Source organism: Xiphias gladius, chromosome 17, assembly GCF_016859285.1.
Source record: "Xiphias gladius isolate SHS-SW01 ecotype Sanya breed wild chromosome 17, ASM1685928v1, whole genome shotgun sequence".
NCBI lineage: Eukaryota > Metazoa > Chordata > Actinopteri > Istiophoriformes > Xiphiidae > Xiphias > Xiphias gladius.
In genome coordinates, this window is record NC_053416.1 from 28,186,555 (window position 1) to 28,213,347 (window position 26,793).

Below are 26,793 nucleotides of genomic sequence, written 5' to 3' on the forward strand. Positions count from 1 at the left end.
AATGAATCACACTTAATCACAGTAGATCTCACCATTGATCACCACAAACACACCATTTTGTATATTCTATCACTCTTTAATGACATTATGGGCAGTTAATCTATACAGTTCATTTTTATTGTATTTCGTATTTTCAACTGCTATTTTATAGAGCTCAGCATTAGATTAGTATGAGACTACAGTTACCTCAGTCGTTGGTGGGTGTCTGGCAGAGCCAACAAAAGGCTGCATGCTTACATAGGCTCCACCAACAGCTGCCCAAGTGAGACTGCACAGCAGAGCGCAGGCAAGAAGGGGGGAATGGATTCAAGTCCGACAGTGATTTCAGCAGCTGAAACCTACAGCCGTTTCACTGCTGGTAACCAGAGAATAGAAGAGTGAATCACGTCTTCAGTGGATTTATTCAGCCTCCCTTTTTTTTTGGAAATTGGAAAGAAGGCTATACGTTTTTACCAGAGCTACCAGCCTATTTTGGAGTCATGTTCCCTGCGTTTTCTCTGCCCATGAAAGCGGAGCGCAGTCGAAATAAGGAGCGGCTGGAGGCAAGTCTGGCCGGCCTGTGCGAGCTGGAGCTGCTGAAACAGAGGCAAGAATGCAGGGTGCTGAGCGCTCTCTGCCTCGGAGAGGCTCCTGTTCCTGGGCGTCCGCCTTGGGGAGCTCTACGGTCGGCACGTTGCGCCCTGGACTCACCAAACAGCAACGCGTCGGATTCATGTGGCCTCGGGTTCCAATCTGTAAGTAATGTTTGTTTGATGATGGTTCTTAGGTAATAAAGTTGGTAAAATCTATGTCCTGATGGTTTGCTGACGTAAAGGACAGTTGACGAAAAGTGTGGTGTGGCGTGCGCCATGGGACCTGTTTCCAAAACTTTGCACATGAAGGGCCCCGCAATGTGATCCTTGTTTGACAACAGAACCCACTACTTCATGCAGTTTGTTGCTTGTTGCCTGTTTTCCATCTGCTTAATGTCCTTGGCAGATGATGCTTATGGATATGAAACACAGGCCTCAGATTAAAGGAGTTTGGATTCTCAGGCAAATATCAACTATTTAGCATTTAATTTTTGCCAAAATTTATACATAACATCAATATAATTCAAAGTATAGCACTGAAGGACCATCTACACTCTGAGACGTTGAAGCAAATTTCAGACCTACAAGCCAAGATGCCATCTGACATTTTATTGAAATAAATAATTTAAATAAAATTTAAGAAATGTGTGTATTATTAACACATTTTTTACAGTCCCAAGAAACAGACAGTTACATTTGCTTAAATAAATTATACAAATTATTGGTATTTGAAACAAATGTAGGCAGCAAAAGAAACTGATATTATTCAGGATACCTCCAGTTGCCTCCAAGGGTGATGATCCTGTGGTCTATCAGCTTTGTGCAGCAGTAGTTAGACAAGCGCTTTCCAGAAAAGGGATGCAGCAGATACAAAGATAAACCCCTCCCCACTGACTGTGATAGTGAACAATGCAAGACTGTTCACATGAACAAAAGACGGATTTTGTCTGACTCTTTACAAAACATATTTTGAGGATCAAGTATTAAGTTTATTGAGATTTGGAGCTGACCCAGCTCTGTGACTAGGGTGTGGGTCGGCTGTGGCTCAGGAGGCAGAGTGGGTTGTCCACTAACCAGGAGGTTGGTGGGTCGATCCCTGGCTCCTACAGTCTGCATGTCACGGTGTACTTGGGCAAGATACTGAACCCCAAACTGCCTTCGATGTATCATGGGTTTGAGAATGGGTGTTTTGAAAGTTCTTTTTGTATAGAAAAGTGCTGTATGGGTGAATGTGGCGGAGGTGTAAAGAGTTTTAGGTGGTCAATAAGACTATAAAAGCGCTATGTAAGTGCAGTCGATGACTTGCCAGTAGTCATTAAAAAGAGTTAAAAACATAGAAACTTTAGAAACAACAACAGAAAATTAAGGACCTTGTCATCAGTGGAAAACGGATCCAACACATGACTTTCTATCTGTCTACAGAATTTGGAAAATTTCCCAACTATAAAGTTTATGCCTAATGCAGTATAACATTTAATAAAGTACCACAGTATGAAAAATATTGTAAGACTAAGATTCAGTTGCTGTTGATACCAGTAATGGAATTTCACATCTATCTTTTGCCCACCATTTTATGTAGGCCATAACAGATTTCTAAACCATGATTCATCTAATTCAATGGCATTAAGGATTACTGTGCGGCTAAAGGGTAGTCAACTCTGGACCGATGGATACTTGAAATTCCTTCTCTGAAGACTTGAGGACACCACCAGAATGAGGAAACCACTAGAATCTGATAGAGATTTCAATTGCAACATATTTCATGGACATAAATTTAGAAAGAAAAGAAAAACAACAAACAAATTGGAAAAGCATAAGCACAAAACAACCGAACCACATGACTGTCCTCTAATCATCAACAACTGAATATTTGTAAGAGGGAGAAAAGAGAACACTGCACAGTACAGGTAGACATAAAGATGTATAACAATAATGAGACTAATAATACAACTAATAATTATAATAACATGGTGAATAATAATACTAAATAAACGAAGCAGTCGGTGTTGCACAGGATTACGGGGGCAGTAGGTGCTTTGCGATCACAGATCCAGACTCTCTAGCACCAGGGGAAGAAATTCCTGCAGAAAGTGACAGGAGGAGAGAGACAAGAAAGCACAAAACTATGGGAGAGAGAAGTCAAGTTAGTAACAAGCACTAATGTGATATGAATGCGTCCAGATGGAGAGGAAGAGGAGGAGAGAGGAGCTCGGTGCACCATGAGAAGTCCCCCGGCAGTCTAGGCCTATAGCAGCATAACTAAGGGGTGTTTCAAGCCAAGCCTGAGCCAGCCCTAACTGTAAGCTTTATCAAAAAGTAAAGTTTTAAGCCTACTCTTAAATCTGGAGAGGGTTTCTGCCTCCTGGACCCAAATTGGAAGATGGTTCCATAGTAGAGGAGCCTGAAAACCGAAGGTTCTGCCTCCCATTCTACTTTTGGAGACTCTAGGAATCACAAAAGTCTGCATTCTGGGAGCACAGTGTTCTACTGGGGTAATAAGGTACCATGAGCTCTTTAGATTAGACTTAAATACTCTAAATTTACAGTTTTAAACCTCTTTAAGTGTTTTACTGTTCTAGCTATTGATTCCATCCTGCATCCTGTTCTTTGTTCAATCAGGTAGGGTCACTGAGATCAAAATTTTTAAAAGACATTTGAAAATGGAGCAAAAATTCACAGTCAGTCCTTAAAGGATAGATTCACATTTTTAAGTCTGTCTTAAAATAATAGCAAGTTGCCCTTATGAACACTGAAACAGGTTTTGCTTGCTGTAACCCTCGTCCTTACTCTCATTAATAAAGATCCCTTCCTAATCCCTTTCAATGGAACTCATGGGGGACAAAATCCATAGTCATTGTTTTGTGCAAAAATGTATTGCAGACTTCATCTGAAGCTGCTATGAGGGGTCAGCAGTTTTAATTAGTTGGGTCTCTGACAGAATTAGTGTTTTTACTATGAAATTCTCAGACAAGTCAGACAACCAACTAAGAAGCGACCGTAATAATTAATTGAAGCAGCTTTATAGATAAATATCATATCAAGTATATATCATCTTGTGAATACTGAAGGGTAGCAAATATTCAGCATTTTGGGAATTACGCTTGTTTGCTTTTTTGTCAAGACTTAGGCTTGGATTGGGCACTTCTTTTATGTTGGCAAATGAGATAAATATAGAGCAAGCAGCTATTGCAGCCCATGGGTATGTTTGTGACTTTAAGGTCTTGCCCAATACAGGTTTTCTGTAGTTTAGATAAAGGTCTATTGACATTGGTGACAAACAGACAGAGAAAATCTAACCAGTCTTTTTGTTTGTTTGTTTTTACAGTATTTATGTATTTATTTCATATGATCATCTTTTGAGGGTTAGAACTGTTTGCTCTAGGCTAGAGTGAACATTTTAGTGAACAGTTGTTGCCACACCTGGAAAATTTCACTTTTCAACAGACAAGTTATCTTTTGTGTACACACCTGCTGTATAAATACTAATACAAAGATTCTATAATGATGGCTACCAACTGTGATGTTGAGGTTCACAAATTTCATTTGTAAACCTATAAAAATGTTGCTTAAAAGAATATTTTGACCTGTCGTTGACTAGTGCCAGGAGGTGTTTAGCTTTGCTTAAAGGCTGGAAGCACAGGGAAGCAGCTAGCCTGGCTCTGTCCAAATGGGAAAAAAGTACAGCTACTGACACCTTTAAATCTCACAGATTAACATGTTGCAGCACGTTTGTTTCCATACACAATGTGTACACAAACAAAAATGTAAAAACGTCAAGTTGTGGTTGTGGGAATAGAAATATGTGCTGCAACTACTCCGTGGGTCTAGTGGCTGAGCACAATGACTTCCTGTAGTCTTCACTGTGAGGTTGACAGGCAACCAGCTAGGACTCCAGGAAGTCACTGCACCCTCATAAAATCTTTAAAAAAAAAAAAAGACTTTTAAAAAATATGAAACTACCAAAACTCATCTTCTTCTAGTTATAAAAGTAGCAAATAGCCAGTCAGGCAGTCTGGAACAGGATTAGACTGGCCATCAGGGTACACCCTCTGAGACTCCTCTGGTTTCCAGTGGAATCCAAGGCCAGCTTGAAATCCTCAGCCATGATTGGAGATCCTTAATAATTTCATTTTTAAGGCCAGTTGCTGCTTTAGACTTGTTGCCAGATGTACATGTATTTACCATGATTCTTGGTTGCCTGGTGTTTTTCAGGTCCTGCTTTACGGTATTGCTGGGCCTCCAACAGCCTCTTCACCATATTCTTCCTCTGCAAGTCCCTCCCTTGTTTCAAGTCATGAGAATCTCCTCATCCCCTCTTATTCACCACTTGTTTCTAAGCATGGTAGCTGAATTACAAGGATTTATCAATCCCTACTTGTTTATTATTACCAAGAGCAACACATTGTATCATCCCCTCTGTCAGAGTTGGTTCCTTGATTCTGTCTGCCTACTTGATTTCAGTCTGCTTAGTCACCTCAAAATGCTACTTAATATAATATAATATAATATAATATATGAATTGATATTCATCAATCCAGTAGGGCTATGGAATATTTTGATCTGTGGGAGGTCATTGCTTGGGCACTGACTGAGCGCAGTAGAGAGCGCTGTTTTCGGCCTGACCAGTGACTCATGGGTCACAAAAAGTGACCCACATTTTTATTTTGTGGTCAGTAGGCAATCTAGCATGCAAGTGAATGGGGTTGAAAGATGAGCGGCGATGAGCAAGAGAAAAAACAAAAAAAATTTCTTAAAGGGCCAGTGAACCTATAGTACGTAATCCAAAAGGCAGTGTGCAGCAAGGAAAAAATTAAAATTAAGAACTACAAATATGTACACCTACTTAAAAGCTACCCTACGATAGAGAGGTAAGATAGATAGAGCATGAGCCCATGCAGATTAGCTGTTGTATGTCCAAAACAACCTGACTCAGGCCATATACAATAAAAGACACACTCAGTAAGCACTATATTAGGGATGTGTGTTCACCTGTTTATTCATGCAACTAACCAATCAGCCAGTCATGTGGCAGCAGTGCAATTCATAAACTCATGCAGATACAGGTGATTGAGTTAATGCTCATATCAAACATCAAAATGGGGAAAAAATATGATCTCAGTGACTTTGACCATGGCATGATTGTTTGTGCCTGATGGGCTGGTTTGAGTATTTCTGAAACTGCTAATCTCCTGGGCTGTTCACACACAACAGTCTCTAGAGTTTACTCAGACAGTTGCCAAAAACAACAACAACAATAAAAGAAAAAACATCCAGTGAGCAGCAGTTCTGTGCATGGAAAAACCTTGTTGATGAGAGAGGTCAAAAGGTGAATGGTCAGACTGGTTGGAGCTGTCAGAAGGGCTATGGTAACTTAGACAACCACTCTTTACAACTGCAGTGAATGAACAACACATCCAACCTTGAGTTGGAGAGGCTAACACAGCAGAACAACACGTCAGGTTCCACTCCTGTCAACCAAGGACAGAAATCTGAGGCTCTAGCAGGCACAGGCTGACCAAAACTGGACAGCTGAAGATTTGAAAAACATAGCCTGGTCTGATGAATCTGGGTTTCTGCTGAGGCTTACAGAATATAGGGTCAGATTTGGCATCAACAGCAATGAATCCAGCTACGGTAAACCCTGAGGGGAAAACCTCATTCAGTTAGGTACCATCTTCACTGCTTGAAGCTAAACTTTGTCACACAGTAGTCAAGTGAGTTTCTAACAAGGTCTAAGGTTGTAATACTTTCATTTATATGGCTGGCAGTTGGGTAACACATAAAAAAAGTAGTTGGAAGGAGGCAGTATGTACCAATATAAATGATTTGTATCAAACTCACAAAAATCAGAGAGGAAAATATTAGTTAATTAATTTATAGCCAGAACTACTACATCAGACTGAAATGACTCATGGGTCAGTATTTCCAACCTGCCACTCTGATCAGACCCACATATTGGCTACTGGGCTCTAGGGATGGCAATGTCCATCCATCCATCAGTCCATCCATCTGTCCATTCAACTATTTGGGTCCAAATTGAAATAGCTCCAGAAGTATTTCATGGATTGTTATAAATTTTATAAAACACTTGTGGTCCCCAGAAAATTAAGCCTAAGGACTTTTACTGTCTTTTACTTTAGCACCATCATGAAGTTGTCAGTTTTTGTTTTCAGTGACATATCTTGAAAAATTTGGTAAACATATTTATTGTACCTAAGGAGGATCAAGTCTACTGGCTTTGGTGATCCAATTATGTTTAGTTAGTTGGGGTTTTAAGTAGAAGTTTTGGTCTTCGGTGAAATATCCACATCTTCGTAAGTGGGGCTTCTCAACTAGTGAACCTAGGTGCATACAGAGACAAGGGGTAAGCAAGTTGTAGTTAAGAAGTTTATTTATGGAAGAGGGTGATGGTAATGATGGCGCAGTGAATGGAGGGGAGACCAGTGGAACAGGCTTGGGGAAATGGCTAGTGAGAAAGTGGAGGCTTGAGCTGCAGAGCAAGGAAAAGAAAAAAATGATGAGAGTCCAGGGAGGCAAGATGAGGAGCCAGGGCCTGGAGTCAGGGTCTGGAGACAAGAGCAGATGGAACTATAGGGGACAGGAGACAAGGGTCATGATACAGGCAACAGGAAACAGGCTGACCCAGAACAGCAAGTTGCAAGGACACAAATGGCTTATAGCATTGACTGAGTAAGGCAGAGACTAAGGATCTGGCAGGGTAGTAGTGGCAGAGCTGGGTATTTGCAGAGGACTTGATTACAGTGATGAGGTGCAGCTGATGTGGCTCTGCTCTCACTCCAGAACACCTGCTTTCACTCAGACAAACAGACACAGTGAGGGAGAGAGAGAAAGCCACTGGGGAAATGACAATAGGTTAGGGAGACAAAAAATGGGGGTTGGAGGTGGTGTCAGGGGAAGGTTGAAGATATATATATTTTTTTAAACACTGATGAAAATCTAACCCATGGGCATCATTAAATGCTGAGTTTCCTTCCTTGGGATGCATTGCCAGGCCTTTTCTGCAGTTGCCTTCAGTTGCTGCTTGTTTGTGGGACTTTCTGCCTACACTTTTGTCTTTAGTAAGTGAAAAGCATGTACAGTCAGGTAACTGACTTGGCCATTGAAAAATATTTAATTTATTTGCCTTGAGAAGCTCTTGGCTTGCTTTTGCAGTAAACCATCTGTACTGTCATTATCCATCTGTACTGTGAAGCCTAGTCCTATCAGTTGGGCAGCATTTAGCTTAATTTGAGCAGGTAGTATAGCCCTGTACAATTCAGAATACTTCTATGAGCAGCCACAACATCCATAAACACTAGTGACCCAGTTCCATTTGCAGCCATACATGCCCATGCCATAACATTGCCACCATCATGTTTAACAGATGTGGTATGCTTTAGATCATGAGCCATTTCTCTCCAAGTTAAACTTGGTTTCATCTGCCTAAAGAATCTTGTTCCAGAACTGGGTAAGCTTTTTTTCGACGTTTTCTGGCAAAGTCTAATCTGGCCTTTCTGATCTGTGTTACTGGTATTTTGCACCTTGTGGTGATTGTCAATTTTTACAATGATACGCCTACCTTCTCAAGAGTGTTCTTGACTTGGCTAGATGTTGTTAAGGGTTTTTCTTCACCAGGGAAAGATTTCTGTGATCATCCACTTTATTTGTCTTCTGTGGTCTTCCAGGCCTTTAGGTGTTCCTTAGCTTGCCAGTGTATTCCTTCTTTTTAAGATTGTACCCAAATGTTGATTTGGCCACTACTAAAGTTTCTGTTATTTGTCTGATAGGTTTGTTTTGTTTTTCAGCCTAATAATGGCCTCCTTAATTTGCATTGACATCCCTTAGGAGTGCATATTGAGAGATCCCATGAACAGGACCATGTATAAAAATGGCTGTAATTTCTAAATGGTTAATGCAATATTTTTGTTAAACCCCTTGATTTAAAGGTGGAAGTCTCCACTTCAATTACATCTTGATGGCTTCGTTTCACATCCATTGTGGTTGTGTACAGAGGCAAAATTACAAAAATTGTGTCACTGTCCAAATACTTACAGATCTGACTCTGTGTGTTTGTGTTTGGATGAGAAAAGATGCAAAGTGAACAAAGAGAAAAACCACCTGCCCGCGATTCACAAGAAACAGAGCCAGGCCGAGAGAGAATCCGTGTTTGTGTGTGTATGAGAGAGTAAGTGTATTTATTCCTCAACAGGAGCTGCTGATAGCCATGTGACAACTGACAGCAGCTGGAGAAGCAGCACAACAGTCACTGTGGCCTCCTGTATGTGCAGGGACTAATCAGAGGGTACATTAAAATGTAAACTCAAAACATGTTTTGTGTGGGCGTGCCAGCGTGTGTGCCCGCGCGCGTGCTCTGCATAGTCAAATAACAAGAATTATAATCATGTCAGAGCACCGAGTACTGTGGATGATACATGTTCATTCTTATGTTATTGCAGTAATTTTTTTTTACAAATTTTTTCATTTTGCATCTCTAAAAACAATTAATAATAATTAAATAAAATTAATGAATAATACATACATTATAATAAATAAATTAAATAATATAAGTTCATAACGGTAATGGTGGTAAGCATGACAAAATCAGACCCACCCTCAATGCCCAGTAAAACAGAACATAGTGCTGGGCTAAGTGTCGGATTTTGTAAATAAGAGATTTCGGGTTTATTCTTTTTTAATAAATTTAGAAACATTTATACGCATATCTTTTCACTTTGTTATTATGGATTATAAGTATAGACTGATGGGCAAAGATGGCAAATTTATCCATTTAAGATTAAAACTACAACACAAAGTGTGCAAAATGTGAAGGGGTCTAAATACTTTTTGAAGCCACTGTATATTGACATGTTCACATGCATTAATGCTGACCTGAATCATAATTTTTTGGCCTTCAAAGCTTCAGTGAGAATTACTCCTGAATATTCAAAGCTGTTGAGGGTGGGGGGACTTCAACATTATAATTTGTTAGAATGCACGTTGCACTAACATCAGCCATAATAGAAAAATTAAAATTCTGCAAGACGCCTAAGTTACTTACAGTTTTAAGGTGACTTGCTGAACTTTTTGGGGGTTGTCTTTGAAAATTTGGAAGTTATTTCAGACGCTTCACTTTTTGGACACCTTGTTAGCGTAGTTGTAACTAGTAAGCACTGTCACTCTCCCAGTGTCAGTGCTGGTAACGTTAGATGAGAGCTGTGACTGACGCAAAAAATTATCACTAAGATTAAATGTCCTTGTCTGAGAATAACTAATAATAATCAATGATGATGCATGATGAATAATGTTGAATTATTTCCTTTTTTATGGGCTATTGGGATTTTTATGATACTGCATATAGAGAAAAATAATAAAAGAAATGCAGCATTTGAATACTGATTTGGGCGTGGATTACCATGGCAAGGGTAGAAGCTTGAGTCTTTGAGGCATTCGGGTCAGCCATAATACATAGATGAACATACATGCATACATGCCTATTCATACACAGCATACCCATACATACTATACACAGACACACCTATATTTTACACGCATAAAGATTAAGGCTGTAACGGGCAATCACTTATTAACAGTCTGCAGATCATTCCCTCGTACTTATAGCATGGTCCACAAAACAAAGGAAAAAAGAGAAATTTTCGCTAACAATTATTGCAGTAAGTTCACCCAAATAACAGCATCAGGTACAAATTAGTGAAGTTACAGTGACAGTGAAGTAATAATGGAGGCACAGGATCATGAGTGTAGAGTTGCTTCTTTAAAGAGCTGAGCAGCTGACAAAACATGAGGAAAGTAAGCAGAAACAATCTCCCTTCTTCAGCAGCTGCTATTCAACTGTCCTTGAGCAAGGCACCAATCCACCAACTGCTTCAGCGGCCAACAGTCAAATACGCTGGCTTTCTTATACTGGTGTGTATGTTTACACAAGTAAACCTAGCTCATGGCATGGATCAACAGAAAGTATCAGAAGTAAATCCAGTAGCAGTAGCAAAGTAACAAATGCAATACAGTATTGAAGAAGGGGGGAAAAACAAAGATATCTACCACAGCACAATTCAATTCATGTTCGTAATTCACGGAAAATGGTCACAGTCTCACTACATCCGACAGTAAGCTCCACTATGTGTTAACTGTCTGGCTGTAATCAAGGGAAAGCCAATGACCACAACGTCTCCGAGACACAGAAGGGGATTTACTGTGGTAATCAATGTAGAGATCAACTCATTTCAGTGGATAGAGGAAGAAACAATCCCATAAAAAGCTCCATCTGACTCTGATAAACATTCAGCTGAAAAATGCAGTCACTGAATGGATGCTGGGCAGTGTTGGTCCTGAGCTCTCCAGCTGGCATCTTGGCGCCAGATGCCATGTCTCCACAGCCTGATGTCCGCTCATTCTAGTTGATTAAATTCCTCCAAAAGTCCTCTGACTGTGCTGCAGTAGTTCCAGTTCAAATTCTTTTGACTATATAAAGCACAACAGCTGCCAACTGCCTCCTTAACCTCAGTATGAAACCTGAGCTGCACCCGTGGATGCTTAATTTCATTGTTTGTCATCTGAAGATACAGTATAGTACCAAGCGTACTTAGAGATGTGGAATGTACTGCCCACAAAGTTTTAAGAGGGAACCATATTTGAACCAGTTATATAGCACCTTCACATTTGGTTTAAACAAAGCTGTACTGGCTGTTATTGAACATGAAATTTCAGTCACTCCATGTGCACTGGTCTAGTAAAAAAAAACAAAAAAAAAAACAGTTCAATTGCATTGTATGGTACTTATATTTCATTTTTATTGCAACAGGTGTCTTAAGTTTATATTTTGTAGACATGATAGTATTGTTACTCTAAATCAACACAAAGCTGAATGGGGAGATGTGATATGTCAACCAGAGCGTAATATGGTACTTTGGCACTGTTTTTTTGTTTTTGTTTAATGATTAGCTATGTTTTGCAGTGTTTATGTTATGTAACCAAGCTATAGGATAACATGGTAAATTTCGCTATATGACTTGATTGTTGCAGAATTATGTGTGAATGTTACTCCAGAAATTGTTTTTTAACTATCCTTTACTGTAATAATAATATTTTTGTTTAAGTCTAACTTTTATGCCCATTTACTAATAACTGGTATAATAGGAGTTGAGTTGAGAAACTGATTTGAACCCTGAGAGAGTGAGACTTTAGGCCACCAATTACCCACAGCCAAAAGTGACTTTATAACACTACTGGGAATTCAGGGTTGTAGAAATTGCAACACTTGTTTGACTAAGGTAGTGAGCTGTCCCTCCACCAGCATTTTTAAATGCATTACAATATATGCACTCAATGCAGAGAGAACTATGTACCCTTTCAGCTATAACCAGTGTAACACAATAATATTTTCATTGCTACAGCCATGAAAATAATTTGAGTTATCTAACCCCTTTTATGATTATAGTTGGTTTCAGTAACAGAACTTTATAGAAAATTTTCCCGTTATAATAAATAAATCCTTCTCATAGTCTACAACGGCACATCCTTCCAGATATAAACCATCAAACAACTCATATAATCTTGTGTTGCTGGGGAAATCAGGCTACTGTCAACTGTTTAAAGACCCTTAACTTTCACCTTAATCTTGCCATTTACATATATCAAATATTTTTCTGTATGTAAATAGACTGTGTGTGTTTCTTTTGTTTGCGTGTGATGGGGGGGCATTACTCCCACTAATCCATGTTACTGGGAGTAACGGAAAACAATAATCCATGTTTCCAGTCCCCCTCATTTTTTTTGCTCCTTTTCTTCATCTTTCTCTAATCCCATTATTTTAGAAATGAGAGCCTTTCTCTTTTTCATCGTGATCTATGCATCCTTTACCTCTTTGTTGCCGTGGTTACAGAAGTTGCTAGTAGCCTGTATCAACTCTAAATTTCATGGCATACCTAATTATCTTATTTATTTTTAATAAGCTAGTTTAAACAGGAAATCACTATTCAATTGTACATAATCACATTATGCCAAGCAGAGAAAACAACAAATCAAATTTGTTGCCAAAATAAGTACATTGTTGTCAGATGCATTCCTGTGAAAACAGAGAGCTTGTGTTTGTGGAATACACATTCTATTGTCGTTGTGTGAAGTTCATGGTCATAGTTTCAGGTATTATCAGTCAGAAATGTCAGAAATGTCAATGTAATGACATTCTTTCAGAGTGCTGTTCATTTCAGGCCAAGGTTGAATATTACTGCAAGAGCATCAAGCCAGAGTGAATATTATTCTTGTCAACCTATCAGGCTAATCCTATATTTAAGGAGAAAAAAAACACACTTATTGAAGGGAGGATATAAAACTTTGCATACTCTTATCAAAAATCTACTTTCTTGCAAAGTGTGACTTGGTTAAAACTGGAGTCAACTAGACTACACAGAGTGTTAATTGTCTGGGACACAAGCTCACCAATGCTTTAAAGTTTGACCCCAGTGGAAGCACTGACAGTCCAGCTGTCGGTTTTACAGCTCGAGGCTTCAATAGGACTGAGGGTGTGTACATGTGTGCATGCACGGGTATGTGCATTCATGGATAACTGCGTATCAGTCCAAGCAAAGACATCATTGTGTGTGCATGTGTGTACTCACTTGAGGGAAACAAGCAGCCATTGAGCCAGTGTGGTCTCACATAAGAAGCTGCTTAAACCCATACACAGTTGCTTTTATGCACTGTATGCCTGACATGAATCCAGCTTAATTTTGCATGCAGACACATCCACATACACACATAAACAAACACACACACACACACACACTGAATCTTATGCCCGTATGTGTTGAAGAGTCTAGTGATGCGGAGAAAAAGTTAGTTTATGGTTTGAATCTTTAAGAAAAAAGGATGGCATGTGGAAATTCTTCTATTTGCAGCTACTATTCTTCAAGAGAAATCTGCATAAAAGACAACTTCATTAGATTGATTAGATTCCTATAGCTTAAAGCTGGCTATGATGAGAAATGGATGAAATAATTCTCAGATGCTGAAAATTTTGGAGGTATGATGACCATGCATTCTCCTAGCAGGAGTTCTTATGTTTCCCTGAAATCTATTCCAATCACCATATTTCAGCTCTTGTAACTGTTAGTTAAAGCACAGCTCTACAACTCAATTTATTGTGTGTGGGCTGAGTGCCTCAAATGAATACAGCAGGACTTTGGCTGGCCTACTCATCCAGTAAAATGCCTTATCTACATAAAGACATGATGACTTAGGACTCTAAAGCAAACTTTCAAGCCAAACTTATTCAAGGCTCAAGTTCTGACCTGGTAAAAAGCTGGAACCTTAGAGCAGTTTGTTTGTTATCTGCATCAGTTTTAATTCTAATAATTCATTTATCTTTTATTCTCTTCTGCTGATTCATTGTGGTGTACACAAAAGGTTCAATTTTAGCCAATTTTTCGCACTATGCTTCTACTGGGGTCTTTTTTTTTTTTTTAGAAAATTCAACATCCCTAACATTGCTATGCTGATGACACACAGCTCTACATTTCCCCTCAAAAAAGGTCACGATCTAGGTTCTTTTTAAGGTGTCTCGAGGATGTTAAATGCTGAACGGCCAACATTTTCTCATCCCTCTCACCATTGTTCCCATGAATTCCACCACTGCTTTTGTCTTCAAATGTCAAGAAAATCTGAAATATGGGTTTCAGTTTTGATTGCTTTAAATTTCTATATGATTACTTTAATTGTGTCTGTTACAGTTATTTACCTATTTACTTTAATTTCAATCGTTCCGAATTTCATTTCCTCTAAAAACAGTCCTTGCTAGTGTGTTGAAAAATTATTTCATCTATTATTCCATATAAACTTTTACGAATGCCCCACCACACCTAGCTAAATATTACTGAAAATATTTTACCACTTAGCTTGCAAGTTATTATTTTCTCATTCTTGAGATAATACTGATGGCTTACTGTAACATCAACTCAGCAATGTAAGTGTATTTACAAAAATGTTAGGAAAGAGCCTTAGAGCTAATGATATACCAGGAACACTAGTGTGGCTGACCAGTATGTAAATTCTCATTATCCAGTCTTCCAACTTGATTCTGCCAAACAGCTTCTCCTCTGGTTTCAGAGGTGTTTGGAAAATTGGACTGGATCTGAAGTTTGGGGTGGCCTCTCAGCCACTGCTATTAACTGAAACTTTCCAACAGCAACAGCTATCCATTTTCTGAAGCAAATAGGCACATGTGACTATACAGGAAAAAAAAGCATAATGTTAAAACCTCAGTCTACATTTATAGATATGATCTATTTCTGCAAGGCACCCAGTGGGTAAATCACAGATGATGTGATACCTGTCTACTCAGTTTGGAACAGCTACAATCCTCACAAAACCCATTATGTGAAACAAACTGGGTATGCCATAAGCGTGTGCAGACAAAGCCCAAACTGATGTGAAATAGATGCTGCACATGAGAAAATAGGGATACATATTTTGATTTATTGGTTTTAAAAATATACTGAATCTAAAAGTTTTGTCAAAAGGAAGAGTCATCCAAAAATATTATTAGCTATTCAGCCTCAGCCCCCTCAGTGAAATATTTAGAACACACCCAATGGCACCCAAAGGGCAGTTGTTTAAGGTCAGACCAGGGCAGCTTTGGCTCCGGAAGTAGAGCGGGTTTTCCATTAACTGTTGGGTAAGTGGTTTGATTCCGTGCTCCTGCAGTCTGCATGTCAAAGTGTCCTTGGGCACTTGAATCAATATGTATTACAGATGTTTTCCCCATCGAGTATATAACTTTTACTTTATAATCTTTTTTTTATTTCCTGCAGTATTACTCCAGGGTTTCCTTAGGTCTACCATTTTTTACAAATAGTAGCTGCACTATGAAACAAACTAGTTAAATAATACTTGAGCAGTGTCATTCCAATGTTTATTACTGGTTTACAACAGTTCTTTTGAGAGCTATAAAACACACTGTATTAATAATCCAGAGGGTGACATTTAATAGATTTTCTGCAGTAAGCAGTCCTTAGATTTTAAGTGTCTCAAATGTGAAGCATGTGGGTTTGGTTAAATTTGAGGGCTTCTATAGAAATCAGATGACCAACTGCTGTGTGTCAGTGGTTATCTGATGTCTTTGTATCATTGTTGACAGAAGTTGTTGTTATTTAAGGAGTAAACTTTTTTTTAATTCATGCAGTGAAAAGTATTATGAATGGGAGCTGTCTTTTAGTAGCAGTATTTTTCTTCAGTAATGCTCCTTTTTCCCTTATGTGTCTCTGTTTTCTGTTGTTTAGACAGCTTCAGCTCCTACATAAGAGATTTTTTTCCTATCCTTTAGCTTACATTTGGATGGTTCATACTCAGTGTGTGTGTGGAGGGGTGGGCTGTTATTGTTTCAGTGTTTTGATAATAAGTGCTTGTGGTCATAACCGTCTGTGAATGTGAAGGATATTGCTCTCTGTGTGTCTTCCTCTCATCCTGGGAGATAGACAGAAATTTGATATGTGCACTCCAAATGAATGTGTATTTTAAGTATATTCACATAATTGTCTGTTTGCAGATTGGGGTGTGGTTGTATGGATGTTCTACTGACTTTATCCAAATTTATGCATGAGGAAAAAAAGTGACAGAAACTATCCCCACATTTTACTGTCCATTGGTGTAAGTTACTGTATAGGGTTACTTGTTAAATCATGACAATATGTGTGTCAAAATTAACATCACATTTAGCATAGCCTATACCATGATGATGAGTGAGTCATTAGAATTAGTTGCAATTGTTATCTCAAAAGGGCAAAACTTATATTTGACCAACCCCCTTTGTATAGGTAGTAACATTTATATAAAATGTGATACAAAAGTTGAATTGTTAACAAGGACCAGCTTCCCTTGCTTTCATGGAAGTGAAAATGATAAATGAGAGTGCACTTTGTAATATCATTGGACAGAGTGTTGAAGCATGGAGCACTGGAATGAATTGAGAAAATAAGAAGAACACAAACGTGTGTCTCTTGTGTGCATGTTCAGTTGGGTGTTTTGATCATGCTTTTGAGACGGTATTCCCTCTAAGTACAAACTTATGACTTGCCCTCTGTCTCTTTCTGTGTATTTTAGAGCAGTATTCAGTGTACTTCCTGGGGTATAAAGTCGTCTTTAGAACAGCAGGTGGCGGAGCTGAAGGTGAATACTGAGGTCAAATCAGCAGAATCTCCTGCTGATCTGGAGGACAGGCGACTCAGTTCAGGTAAAATCATCAACTCTGCCTCTCCCAAACAGAAAATTCCATTGTAAAGCATGTGTAATTTGAAGGTGGACACTGTGTCAGCTTATTTTACAGCATAAAACCAGTGATTTCAGTACTTTGTAACTGTTATATATCAGTTTTTTTGCATAGCTTAGTTTGTACAGAAAACAGATACTGAACAAATATCCTCCAGTGCCTTAATGAATTAATCGTTCATTATTACATTTCTAAAACTGACTTAATTAAAAAGTCGGGTGAGCTCCATGCTGCATGGAAGGAGCAATAGTTGTGTCTGCTCTAATTCTAACATACAGTACATGTAGTGCACTGTGTGACTCTGTGTCATTCTCATACCATTGATTCTTTCTCCCTGCTATAGACACTGAGGTCATTAAGCATACAGTTAAGTTTCTGGCAAACAATCATCAAATAGAAAAATGTATTACACATCCTCAGTGGCTAAGCATCCTCCATCACATCTAAGTCCATACTTCATGTTTATGAAGTAGCTTAGACACGAATCTGAGCACACCGGGATTTAAAATGAAAAACATCCAGTCTGTTCCAACGTGAGGTAGTAATCTCACGATGCTGGTTACACATAACCATAATTGAACTACACTTGTGTCTGCTAAGACCACTAATGGGTTGAAATGTGTGTTTGAGTACACTGAAAAGAAGATGAATTGCTGTTGTGTAGCAAGTGACTAATTTTGGGGAATTATGTGGGTAACATAACTAAAATGGTATTCACTAAATGGGTTTGCACTGATTTTTTTTTTTTTTTTTTTTTTTTTTTTTCAGCTTGCCTTTTAGCTCAGAATCCTTTAAAGACTGCAGTGTTGTGTGTATTTGTATATTTATATACAATTTCTAAAAACGAATGACTTATTAAACAGCCTGAACGTATATTTGCAATGGTCTAAAAGTTAACAAGTAAAACTCAACACTGCTGTTGAAGCATTACATTTTATGTGTGAACAATTACCTATTATTGAGATCATAATAAAAAATTAGAGTAATATCATGACTAAACAAAACCAAAAGACTATTTGTTAAAGTTACATATTACTGTAAGTGTAATACAAGAAAATAATGCAATTCGATCATATCAATTCTAGAGGTGTATTGCTATTGTTAATTGTAAAATTTTAAGGTTAACCTCTTTGTCTTGTCCCTCCATAATTTCAAAATATCAAAATCACTCTCAAATAAAATATTTGAAATTGTTTTTTGATGTATTTCTAACTGACATTGTAAAATGCAAGCATTATTTTATTCTTGAAATCCTTCAACCTATTGAATTTCCTTTAAGTCTACACCACTAACTATCGTACTAATCACAAATCCCTAGTAAGAAGTCATGTAACTGTTCGCATTTTGGAAATATAGGACCTATTCAGTAATGATATAGCTGTTTGGGCAGATAAAAACACTCCCCCAACAAGGTTTTTTGATATTTTTCATGTATTTTCATGTGTGTTTTTCAAATATAAGGGTCCTTCTTTTGCTTGTTAATGTGAATCAATATTTGTCAGAAATTTTTCTCAGAAACACCTTTCTCATTAACCTAAAGATGCATGACTGTACAATATACAGTATACATACCGTACTGTATAATATACAATGAATGTCACAGTAATGCGCAGTCTTTCCCTTCCATCTGCAATCGTCAGGATTTGTAGACTCAGAGGATGTGTTTTGTACATCAAAAAGAATACTTTTACTGAAGTGGTAACAGCAAAAATAATCCTGATAATTTCCATTGTCTTTGCTCTGTTTGTCAGAAGAAGTCGTAACCAGGCAAAATGGATCTCCTGAATACAATTACCACCCTGTGGTCCCACGTTCCCTTTCAACTCCTGAGGGGACAGAGGAGACAGAGACAGAAGAATCATGGCTGTCAGATACAACAAGACAGGCCACGGTTACTGATGCTTATGGGGAGATGAGGGATGTTGATCCCAGTGAGGAGGATTATCAACAAGCCCAAAAGATAGAGACTTATATATTTGGATTGATCCAACGCCGAGCTTTTCCCACACGCCCCTCAAAGCCCCGCACTAGCCTGGCACATGATGCCCGAGCTGTCAGTGTGGTGAGGCAGAGTAGTTTATGCTGCAAGGAGGAGAAATATTCACCACAGCAGGTGTCTGTTCAAGTGATCTCAACTCCATCCCAGTGTTCAGAGGGAACTGCTTCACAGGCTTGCCATAACTTGGATCAGGAACATTATCTAGGGATAGAGTTCAATGAAGATGCCTTACCCCCATACCACCACCACCTCCAGCAAAGTGTCCAGCATCAACCAGGCTTTTATCACAAGCCCAGGCAGGCTTTAATGGTAAACACCTCCCGTTCAACCTCGCCAGACTATCAGTCTTGCAGTGTGCTGCAAGCCCATCAAGACTCCAGCAATAGCGAGCATGATTCACCCCAACATTTCCAAAACTACCATTCCCCTCCAGCTCTGTCAAAGCCTCACCATTCATCTCCTCCTGATGAGCAGCTGGTCAATGCAGAGTATATTCCAGCCCAGCCCTGCCGAGCCTCCACCAGAGCTTATGCCCATCATCACTCCAACCCCCAAAAGGGCTCTGGGGTGCCAAAACCCAACCGAAGCAGGCTTTCTCCAGAAAGAGGCCATCATCATGAAGAGCAGCAGCCATCAGCATCTCAGATCCAACCCTCCAGGTGCCGAGGGGGCCCAAAGAAGTGTCGTTTGAATGAAGACAGAGGTGGTGCCAGCAGGAAGCCGGGGAGGAAGGCATGTAGGTCTCAGTCAGAAAACAGCATGCCAGAGCGCAAGTACAATACAGTAGAGAGGGATGGTGGAGGAAGTGGAAGTGGTGGAAGGGGAAGTCGCAGTAGTCAATCCAGGAGCAAGAAACAACAAGGAAGTGGTAGCTACCGCCGCTGGCAGTCCACCCTTGAGCTCAGCCAAGATGAAGCTGACCAGCCGCCTATGCAGGCCCCTATGCAAGGCTCTTCAGCTTCAAACCAAAGGGACCAATGTGCGAGGCGCACACGCAAATCTCGTTCTACACCTGTATCATATGCCTACCCACAACGAAACCACAACCACCAAAACCACCAGTCCCACCATCATCAGCACATGGAGTACCACATACAGAGGGATCAAATGCCACTGTGTAAGCCTAGTGAGGACTACCCTCACCCAGGTCACGGTGAGTCTGAGTCCAGCATGAGTGAGGCTGACTCTCCAGATTCCAGCTCTTTGTCCAGTGACTCAGATGAAAGTGGTGGTCTGGTTTGGCCCCAACAACTACCCCCTCAACTTTCCCTTCCATCACCTCCTGCCCCACCTGGAGCACCTCTACAACCCAAGGCTTTTGTCAAGATTAAGGCCTCGCATGCCCTCAAGAAGAAGATCTTGCGCTTCCGCACTGGTTCACTGAAAGTAATGACCACTGTATAAAGTGGAATAATAGCCAAACTGAAGGAACAAGAGCTGCAGAGCTTTGGGCTAAATAGAATGATAGACAAACTATGAATATAAAATAAAATGGTGAAAAGTAAGTATAAAAATCAATGTGTGTATGGAATCTCTCTGATCTTCGCTGAGTGAATTGATTGGATGATTTTACATCAGCCTTAAAAAGTAATGAAGGAAATGGCTATCACCATATTAGCCTTTTTGTTTCAAAAGTTGGATGTTAAATTGTATATGAAGTGTTATAGTTTACTAAAAGTCTTATATTGATGACTCATGCTTTGTCAAAGGGTACACTAAAATGTCCACATTGGTATAGACATGTTTCATTAACAAAAATGTTACCCAAGAGTAAATACAAGACTGTCACACTGCAAAGCGGTGATATTATGGGACCCAAAACAATTATTATTGAAGCTGCCAACAATGTGTCAATAGTCAGAGCCATACTGTGACAGAAATCAAGAGAGAATGTTCTGATGCTGGAAAAAAACATGTTGATAAACCAAAGCGGTCCATGATTTAGATTGGAGGTGGTCAAGGCCATGTAAGAGTCATGGAGATGGACAAGAGAATATCGAGATATTACACTGTCTGGTGCAAAAGAGGATATTCACCTAGATAGCAACTTGCATAAAGGCCCGAGGCAACTGTCAAGTTGCCATGACAAACTAAGTCAATAAGCTCATAACAACTTTTTTTTTTTCTTTTTAAGATTTTAAGTTCTTTGGAAATTGCCATGATGATGATATGGTGAATAGAGTATTAATTTTTCATTAGCTTTATATTAGTTATTTATTTTTAACTCTGTTGAGTTAAAAACTGTTGAAACTTTAAATTCAAATGCATTATAATTTTTAAGTCTAACAAGTGTAACCCCTATGGATAAAAGCGGACTATCATGACATGACTTACATGACCACTAAGTAAGTCAGGACCACTCATAAATTTCATTCATACCTAAGAGAAAGTATGAGAAAGTTCTCTAAAATGTAACTTAACGACGAATCTTTGTACTAGTGGTTCTTGCATGAAGCCCAGTGTGTTCTAACTAAAATCTTGAGTTTTTTATTGAACATCCTTTAAGTGTTTGTTAGTATACTCACTTGGCATCACACTTTGGACATTGTTGATATTTAAATTAATATTTTAATGATTTGCAGATCAATAAAAAGCCTAATGCATGTTTAAAAAGTATGTTTTTGTTGCCAGGTTGTCAGCTTTCATTTTAAAGAAGGATCCTTTGTCTCCCAGTTTCCCATGCTGGTTTCTCTCCTATTCATCTATTTTTTTATATTCTCTCTATTCATTCTTCAACAGACAGTTACACATGTTCACATTGGAAACTTAATGTTGAAAATACTATGACCCTACAATGCTATGACAGGCCACAGTTTCTTTATATTTGGACTGTGAAATTATCTTTTGTTGCTAAAATGATTCATTCCTGTTATTATGGAATTGTTAAGTCATACCGTATTTAAATAGGAGGCTAACTTAAGACCTACATGTTTTTCTTCATATACAGCTATAAATAATAAAACGGAAGTAAATGTATCTGTCAGACATGAGGAAATGTGACTACAGTCAGGGGTTAAAGTGGGATATGGCAGGTTGGGGAACCCTAAGATCCAGTGTGTGTGTGTGTGTGTGTGTGTGTGTGTGTGTGGGGGGGGGGGGGGGTCACATAGCTCGCTTCCATGCACACCCAAAATGAAAGACAAACAGAGAGGGCCTGACAGGGGTGGTAAAAACTTTTTGTATTTTTTAACGGCCCACCAGCCCACCGAAGCGACGGCCCAATGGGATTTGCCCGATGGCCAGTCTGACTATGGATGAGAACAGAAAAAGGATGTGTTGAGTGTGGGGGTGGGCCGTGGGGTGACATTACTTTATGATTTGTTGAGTGAGTATCTCGATGGCATCTCCTGGAAGGAGCATCAGGCTGCAACACAAAAAAAATTAACTTGCTTTACATTATTATGTATGAAATTGACAATCAGATTTATTTAATCCTACTTATTAATTAAAGGTACCAGAGCGCCATTCCAGATTGTTTTGCCCCACTTTAACCCCTGACTACAGTAGATTAAATGAGTAGCTGTGAAGGAATGGATTGTCAGTACAGTTCAACAGAAATGAACTTGAATTTTTGTTTTAGCAGCAGACACAAACTAGTGAGATACCACGGTAGTGTGATTTAAACCATCTTTAGAAAATGTTGGTGAGACCGAATGTTTCACTTACAGAGCAAGTATTCTTGAAGGATGCTGTATAAAATGTTAAGCAGCAAGTTAGTTTCTAATGTTTTAATGTTAATAGTAGGACACACTTACAGATTAATAAAAATGTGCCTGCCCAAAGAATGTCACTTTGAATATATGACAGTATTATCATTTATCATGCACTAACCAACTCACTATTAGCTTCTTTTTGTACAAAATATCTTTGACAAAATGCAGTGTATGAAATTAAAGTATTTTAAAAATTAAAAATGCCAAAAAAAAAAGTTGTGTTTCTTTAACATTCTAGAAAAACACTGCCACATCAACAAATTTTTTTGTCAGTGGAAGCTTGGTCAGTGCATTATGCTCGCTGGCACCAGATAGGTGTTACCAAATGGCCATAATGTAAACGTCCCAAGGCAGACCACACATCATGACACAGGTAGAGAAAAACACACACACACACACACACACACACACACACACACACACACACACACATACACATACACACAAACACACATAAGTCACTGCTGAGTGATTGAAAAGTATGGGAGAAAGAGAGTGGGGGAGGTGACAGAGAGAGGAGGGATTAAAGTGGAAAGTTAAGGGCTCAAGGGGAACGATGGCTTGTTTAAGAGTAGTGATCCAAATATTACTCTCTTAGCTATCACCAACATTACAGAAGAAGAGTGGATTATGCCAAAAGTTCTTGGTCATCTGGATTTCATGATCCATGAGACTCTACTGTGATTTACCGCTTTCGCAGGGTTAAGGCTGATTTTACTAATAGAATAATTATTACCACTACTGCTGCAACTACTACTATTACTACTACTATTCCTATTATATATGGTAATGCCACTATTGTTACTGCTACAGCTACCACTACTACCACTACTACTTCTACTACTACTATCACTGTTACTACTATAACTCCAGCTATAACTAGGCTATTTTTACTATCACAACTACTATTACTACTTAATTCCTACTATGTCACAACTATAACTATACTACTACTAGAGCTGAGCCAAATGACTCAAAGCTTCAAAGCTTCTATGCCACGGTAATCGACATCCAAATCAGTATTCAAATGGTGCATTTTTTTTCATGATTATTATGTAATCATTACCACAAAAATCCCAAATAGCCCATCGAAAAAATATTAATTACGTTGTTACAAATACATCACATTCAATCTTAATGATAGTTATGTGCGTCATCTAACGTAACCAGCATTAACACTGGTACAGTGAAATGCTATGAAGATCTCGAAAAAGTCAATTGTCTGGAATAACTTCCAAATTTGCAAAGATGATCCCTAAAAATTCGAGTGCCAGATATGCCAAAGGAAACTGGCACATCACAAATAGACGACAATCAAATGAAAACTGTAAGTAACGGCTTAGGCATCTTGCAGAATTTTCTTTTTTTTATATTGGCTGATGTTAGTGCGATCTTCATGCTAACAAAGTGTAATGTTGAAATACAATTTTTGTCCTCATCTCATCTCCTCTCTTATACTCCTATACCTCCTATACTTACCCTTGCTGATACACACATATATACAGTATAACCCCACCTAAAAAGAGGTCTACTGCGAGAGTGAAGAGGGGATGTATGTATGTGTGTGTGTGCGTGTGTGTGTTTGTGCGTGTGCACCACAGAGAAGGAGAGCACAAGGGGAATTCTATGGGCTGGGCTATTTTATGACATTAGGATTCATTTCCAGCTGCCTCAGTTCATTAAAGTGGAAAAGATGGATGGAAAAAAAATGAGAGAAAAAGAAGACAGGAAATAAGAGGAGAAACGGCTCATACAAGCCACCAATGCTCTGAAGGGAAACAACAAAACCTCTCAATTCTGCAACATTTGAAGCTCTTTATCACCTCTTTTATCCCAGTTTTACCGACATTATCCGAGCTGCCATCCTTTCAGTCTCATATCCTTCCCTTCCAGCCTTCACTCCTCCATCTGTTAGTGGTTAGAAGAAACATGCTCCCTTTAGGCCCAGGAACCTGGAGTATTTCCTGCTTTGCCATAGAGTGTGTGGGGGGGGGGGCAAGAAGAGAGGAGGAGGAACAGAGAGGCACTGAGCCTGAGGAGGAAACCCACACTGAGAAAGAGAAACAGAGAGATGGCGAGAGACGAAGAGAGGGAGGGGGGAAAGGAGCAGGAGGTTGAATGAAGGCCTCGTGTGCATACATCTGGCTTTGATTAGCTAGACAGAGAGGGTGATGGTGAGAGAGGAGACAGAGGGCCTTTTATTTTTGGCAATTTTGGAGATCCAGTGTGATTGACCTATTTTTTCTCCTCCATCCTTTTTTGATTTTTCCTTCATTCTACCAGTTCATTCATATTTCGCATCTCTGGAAACAATTTTGTGTAGTCTGCTGTTTCTGTAGACAAGGCAGCTGGAAGGCAATTTAAAGTGCAGTCCATTTACTTTGCCATCATTTTGTATTGTCTTTCTCTCTGCTCCAGTCACCTCTATTTCATTTGCACACACAGATCACCTCACATATGCACAACTACAAATATACATATAGAAACAAATTACATGCTGCCTACATTTCTGACACACTTTCATACTCACGTTTAGTTTGTCATTGCCAAACATTTCTTGACTTGAAATTAGTAGTTTATCATCACCCGATGACTTAGGTACAAGGCTGTCCTCCCCTAAAAAATGGCCCTATAGGTGTGCAAGCAGCTTAGTAGGACCCTTAGTTGTTTTTATTTTGCAACATCCTATTAGGCTGTGGTAATTATGACGGGAACAAAAGAGGAAGTCAGGTGATGTAGTATAAAGAACGACAAAGTCCAAAATGGGTACGAGGTTGGGGTGGATGGATGGGTCAGCAAAACACAGGACTTTCACACAGGAGACCGTTGTTTCGTTTCACCATGACAATTCCACAACCTTAACCCCATGTTTGTTATTGTAACCATGAAGACAAAGGTCCTCTGACCTTAACAAAGTATTTCTTTTTAACTCAATCCATCTTCCCCAAAACCTAACCAAACTGTCACCCTCCCATAAAGTTAACCATGTGTTTTTTATTGTATCCTTGATGACAAAATACTAGTATGCATGCCTCAGTAGGTGCACTATTTCAGGATACACTCCTATAGGTCGTATCAGAGGGTAGGGACAAAAAACCTACAGTATATGGTTGTTAAAGTTCGAGGACTTGTTGCTTAGTACAAGTATTTTATCTTATTTTAGCCCCTACAATCACTGATGATAGGAGTTTATTTACAAAACAATATGGAAATCATCATGTTTGGCTGACATAGCAGTTTCCAGTGATCTAAAAAAATCACTTTATTCATAATCATGCAATCAAAGTTTCGGTAACAACAAGCTAGCCAACATCCATCTGTTACCTAGCATTAGATCATCAGATAGTTTCCACGCAGTGATCATGAAACTTGATGAGTGCATGTCTGCTGAGGTATTTTAGAGATAGTGAGATAGGAAGCACAACTACTGAACAAAATCAATTTCTTAATATGTAATTTCTTGATATTTAGCAGAAGAGATCAAGTCACAAATGTAAAGATGGTCTAGAAAACTTTGCATTGTGTTAGCCTAAAGTGTCAAATTACCTCACTTTCACTTTCACTGTCATCTTCCTTTGAAAAAGACATGTAACTGTGCTAGAGGTTGTAGAGCACGGAGGTGGCTCAACCAGCACTGGTTACTCCACCTTTTTCTGCACACAGAGCTCACTTGCTGCTCCCTCTCATTTTTGGATTTTGCTGGTGAGTTTCTATTCACTACACATGAGTACATTTAAAGTACAAAGTTTGACAAAAAAGATCTAATCATTGTGCTTGTGGGCATGTATCCTCAAAGTCAAGATCATTTACTATTATGTTGCTTTGTACAGACCACAGCAGTTGAGTCTGATGTTTAGTCTAGGATTAATGTAAAAAAAAAAAAAAAGGCCTGTGGGAGTGGCAGAACCATCAGAGTAGACAAAGAGTGAAAGTTTGAAAAAAAAAAAAAGACACAAACTGAGTGGGGCTCAGTGTTAGCATAGTTTCTCCAATCCCTGGGCAATGTCAACCAACCTCTGACAGTTTCTCCCCTGGGGCCCCCTCCCCCCAAGCTTTAAATTCAGCTCTGATGAATGTGAGACAGAGTGAGAGAAGTTCATGTATATCCCACATTACAGCTGCCCAGCATTTATGAAGCATGGGCACATTTCAGGCGGGAAGCCGGCCACGCTAACCATATTATCATTGCTTCATGTAGTCAGATGCCAGACAGTGTTATCTGTCTCTGAG

At 39.1% G+C, this 26,793-nt stretch overlaps 1 protein-coding gene across 2 annotated transcripts; it reads left to right on the forward strand.

Annotated features, from left to right (window-relative positions):
* Positions 1-210: 210 nt before the first annotated feature.
* LOC120802124 (dapper 1-like) lies at positions 211-21,898 on the forward strand. Of its 2 annotated transcripts, none has more exons than XM_040149614.1 (3): positions 211-734; positions 16,686-16,815; positions 18,606-21,898. In XM_040149614.1, exons 1-3 carry the CDS (start codon positions 480-482, stop codon positions 20,252-20,254), a joined length of 2,034 nt encoding a protein of 677 aa, XP_040005548.1. In that variant the 5' UTR covers positions 211-479; the 3' UTR covers positions 20,255-21,898. The 2 variants fall into 2 exon arrangements, with proteins under 2 accessions (XP_040005548.1, XP_040005547.1); XM_040149613.1 differs by having other exon boundaries at positions 232-734; positions 18,603-21,898.
* The last annotated feature ends 4,895 nt before the right edge of the window (positions 21,899-26,793 follow it).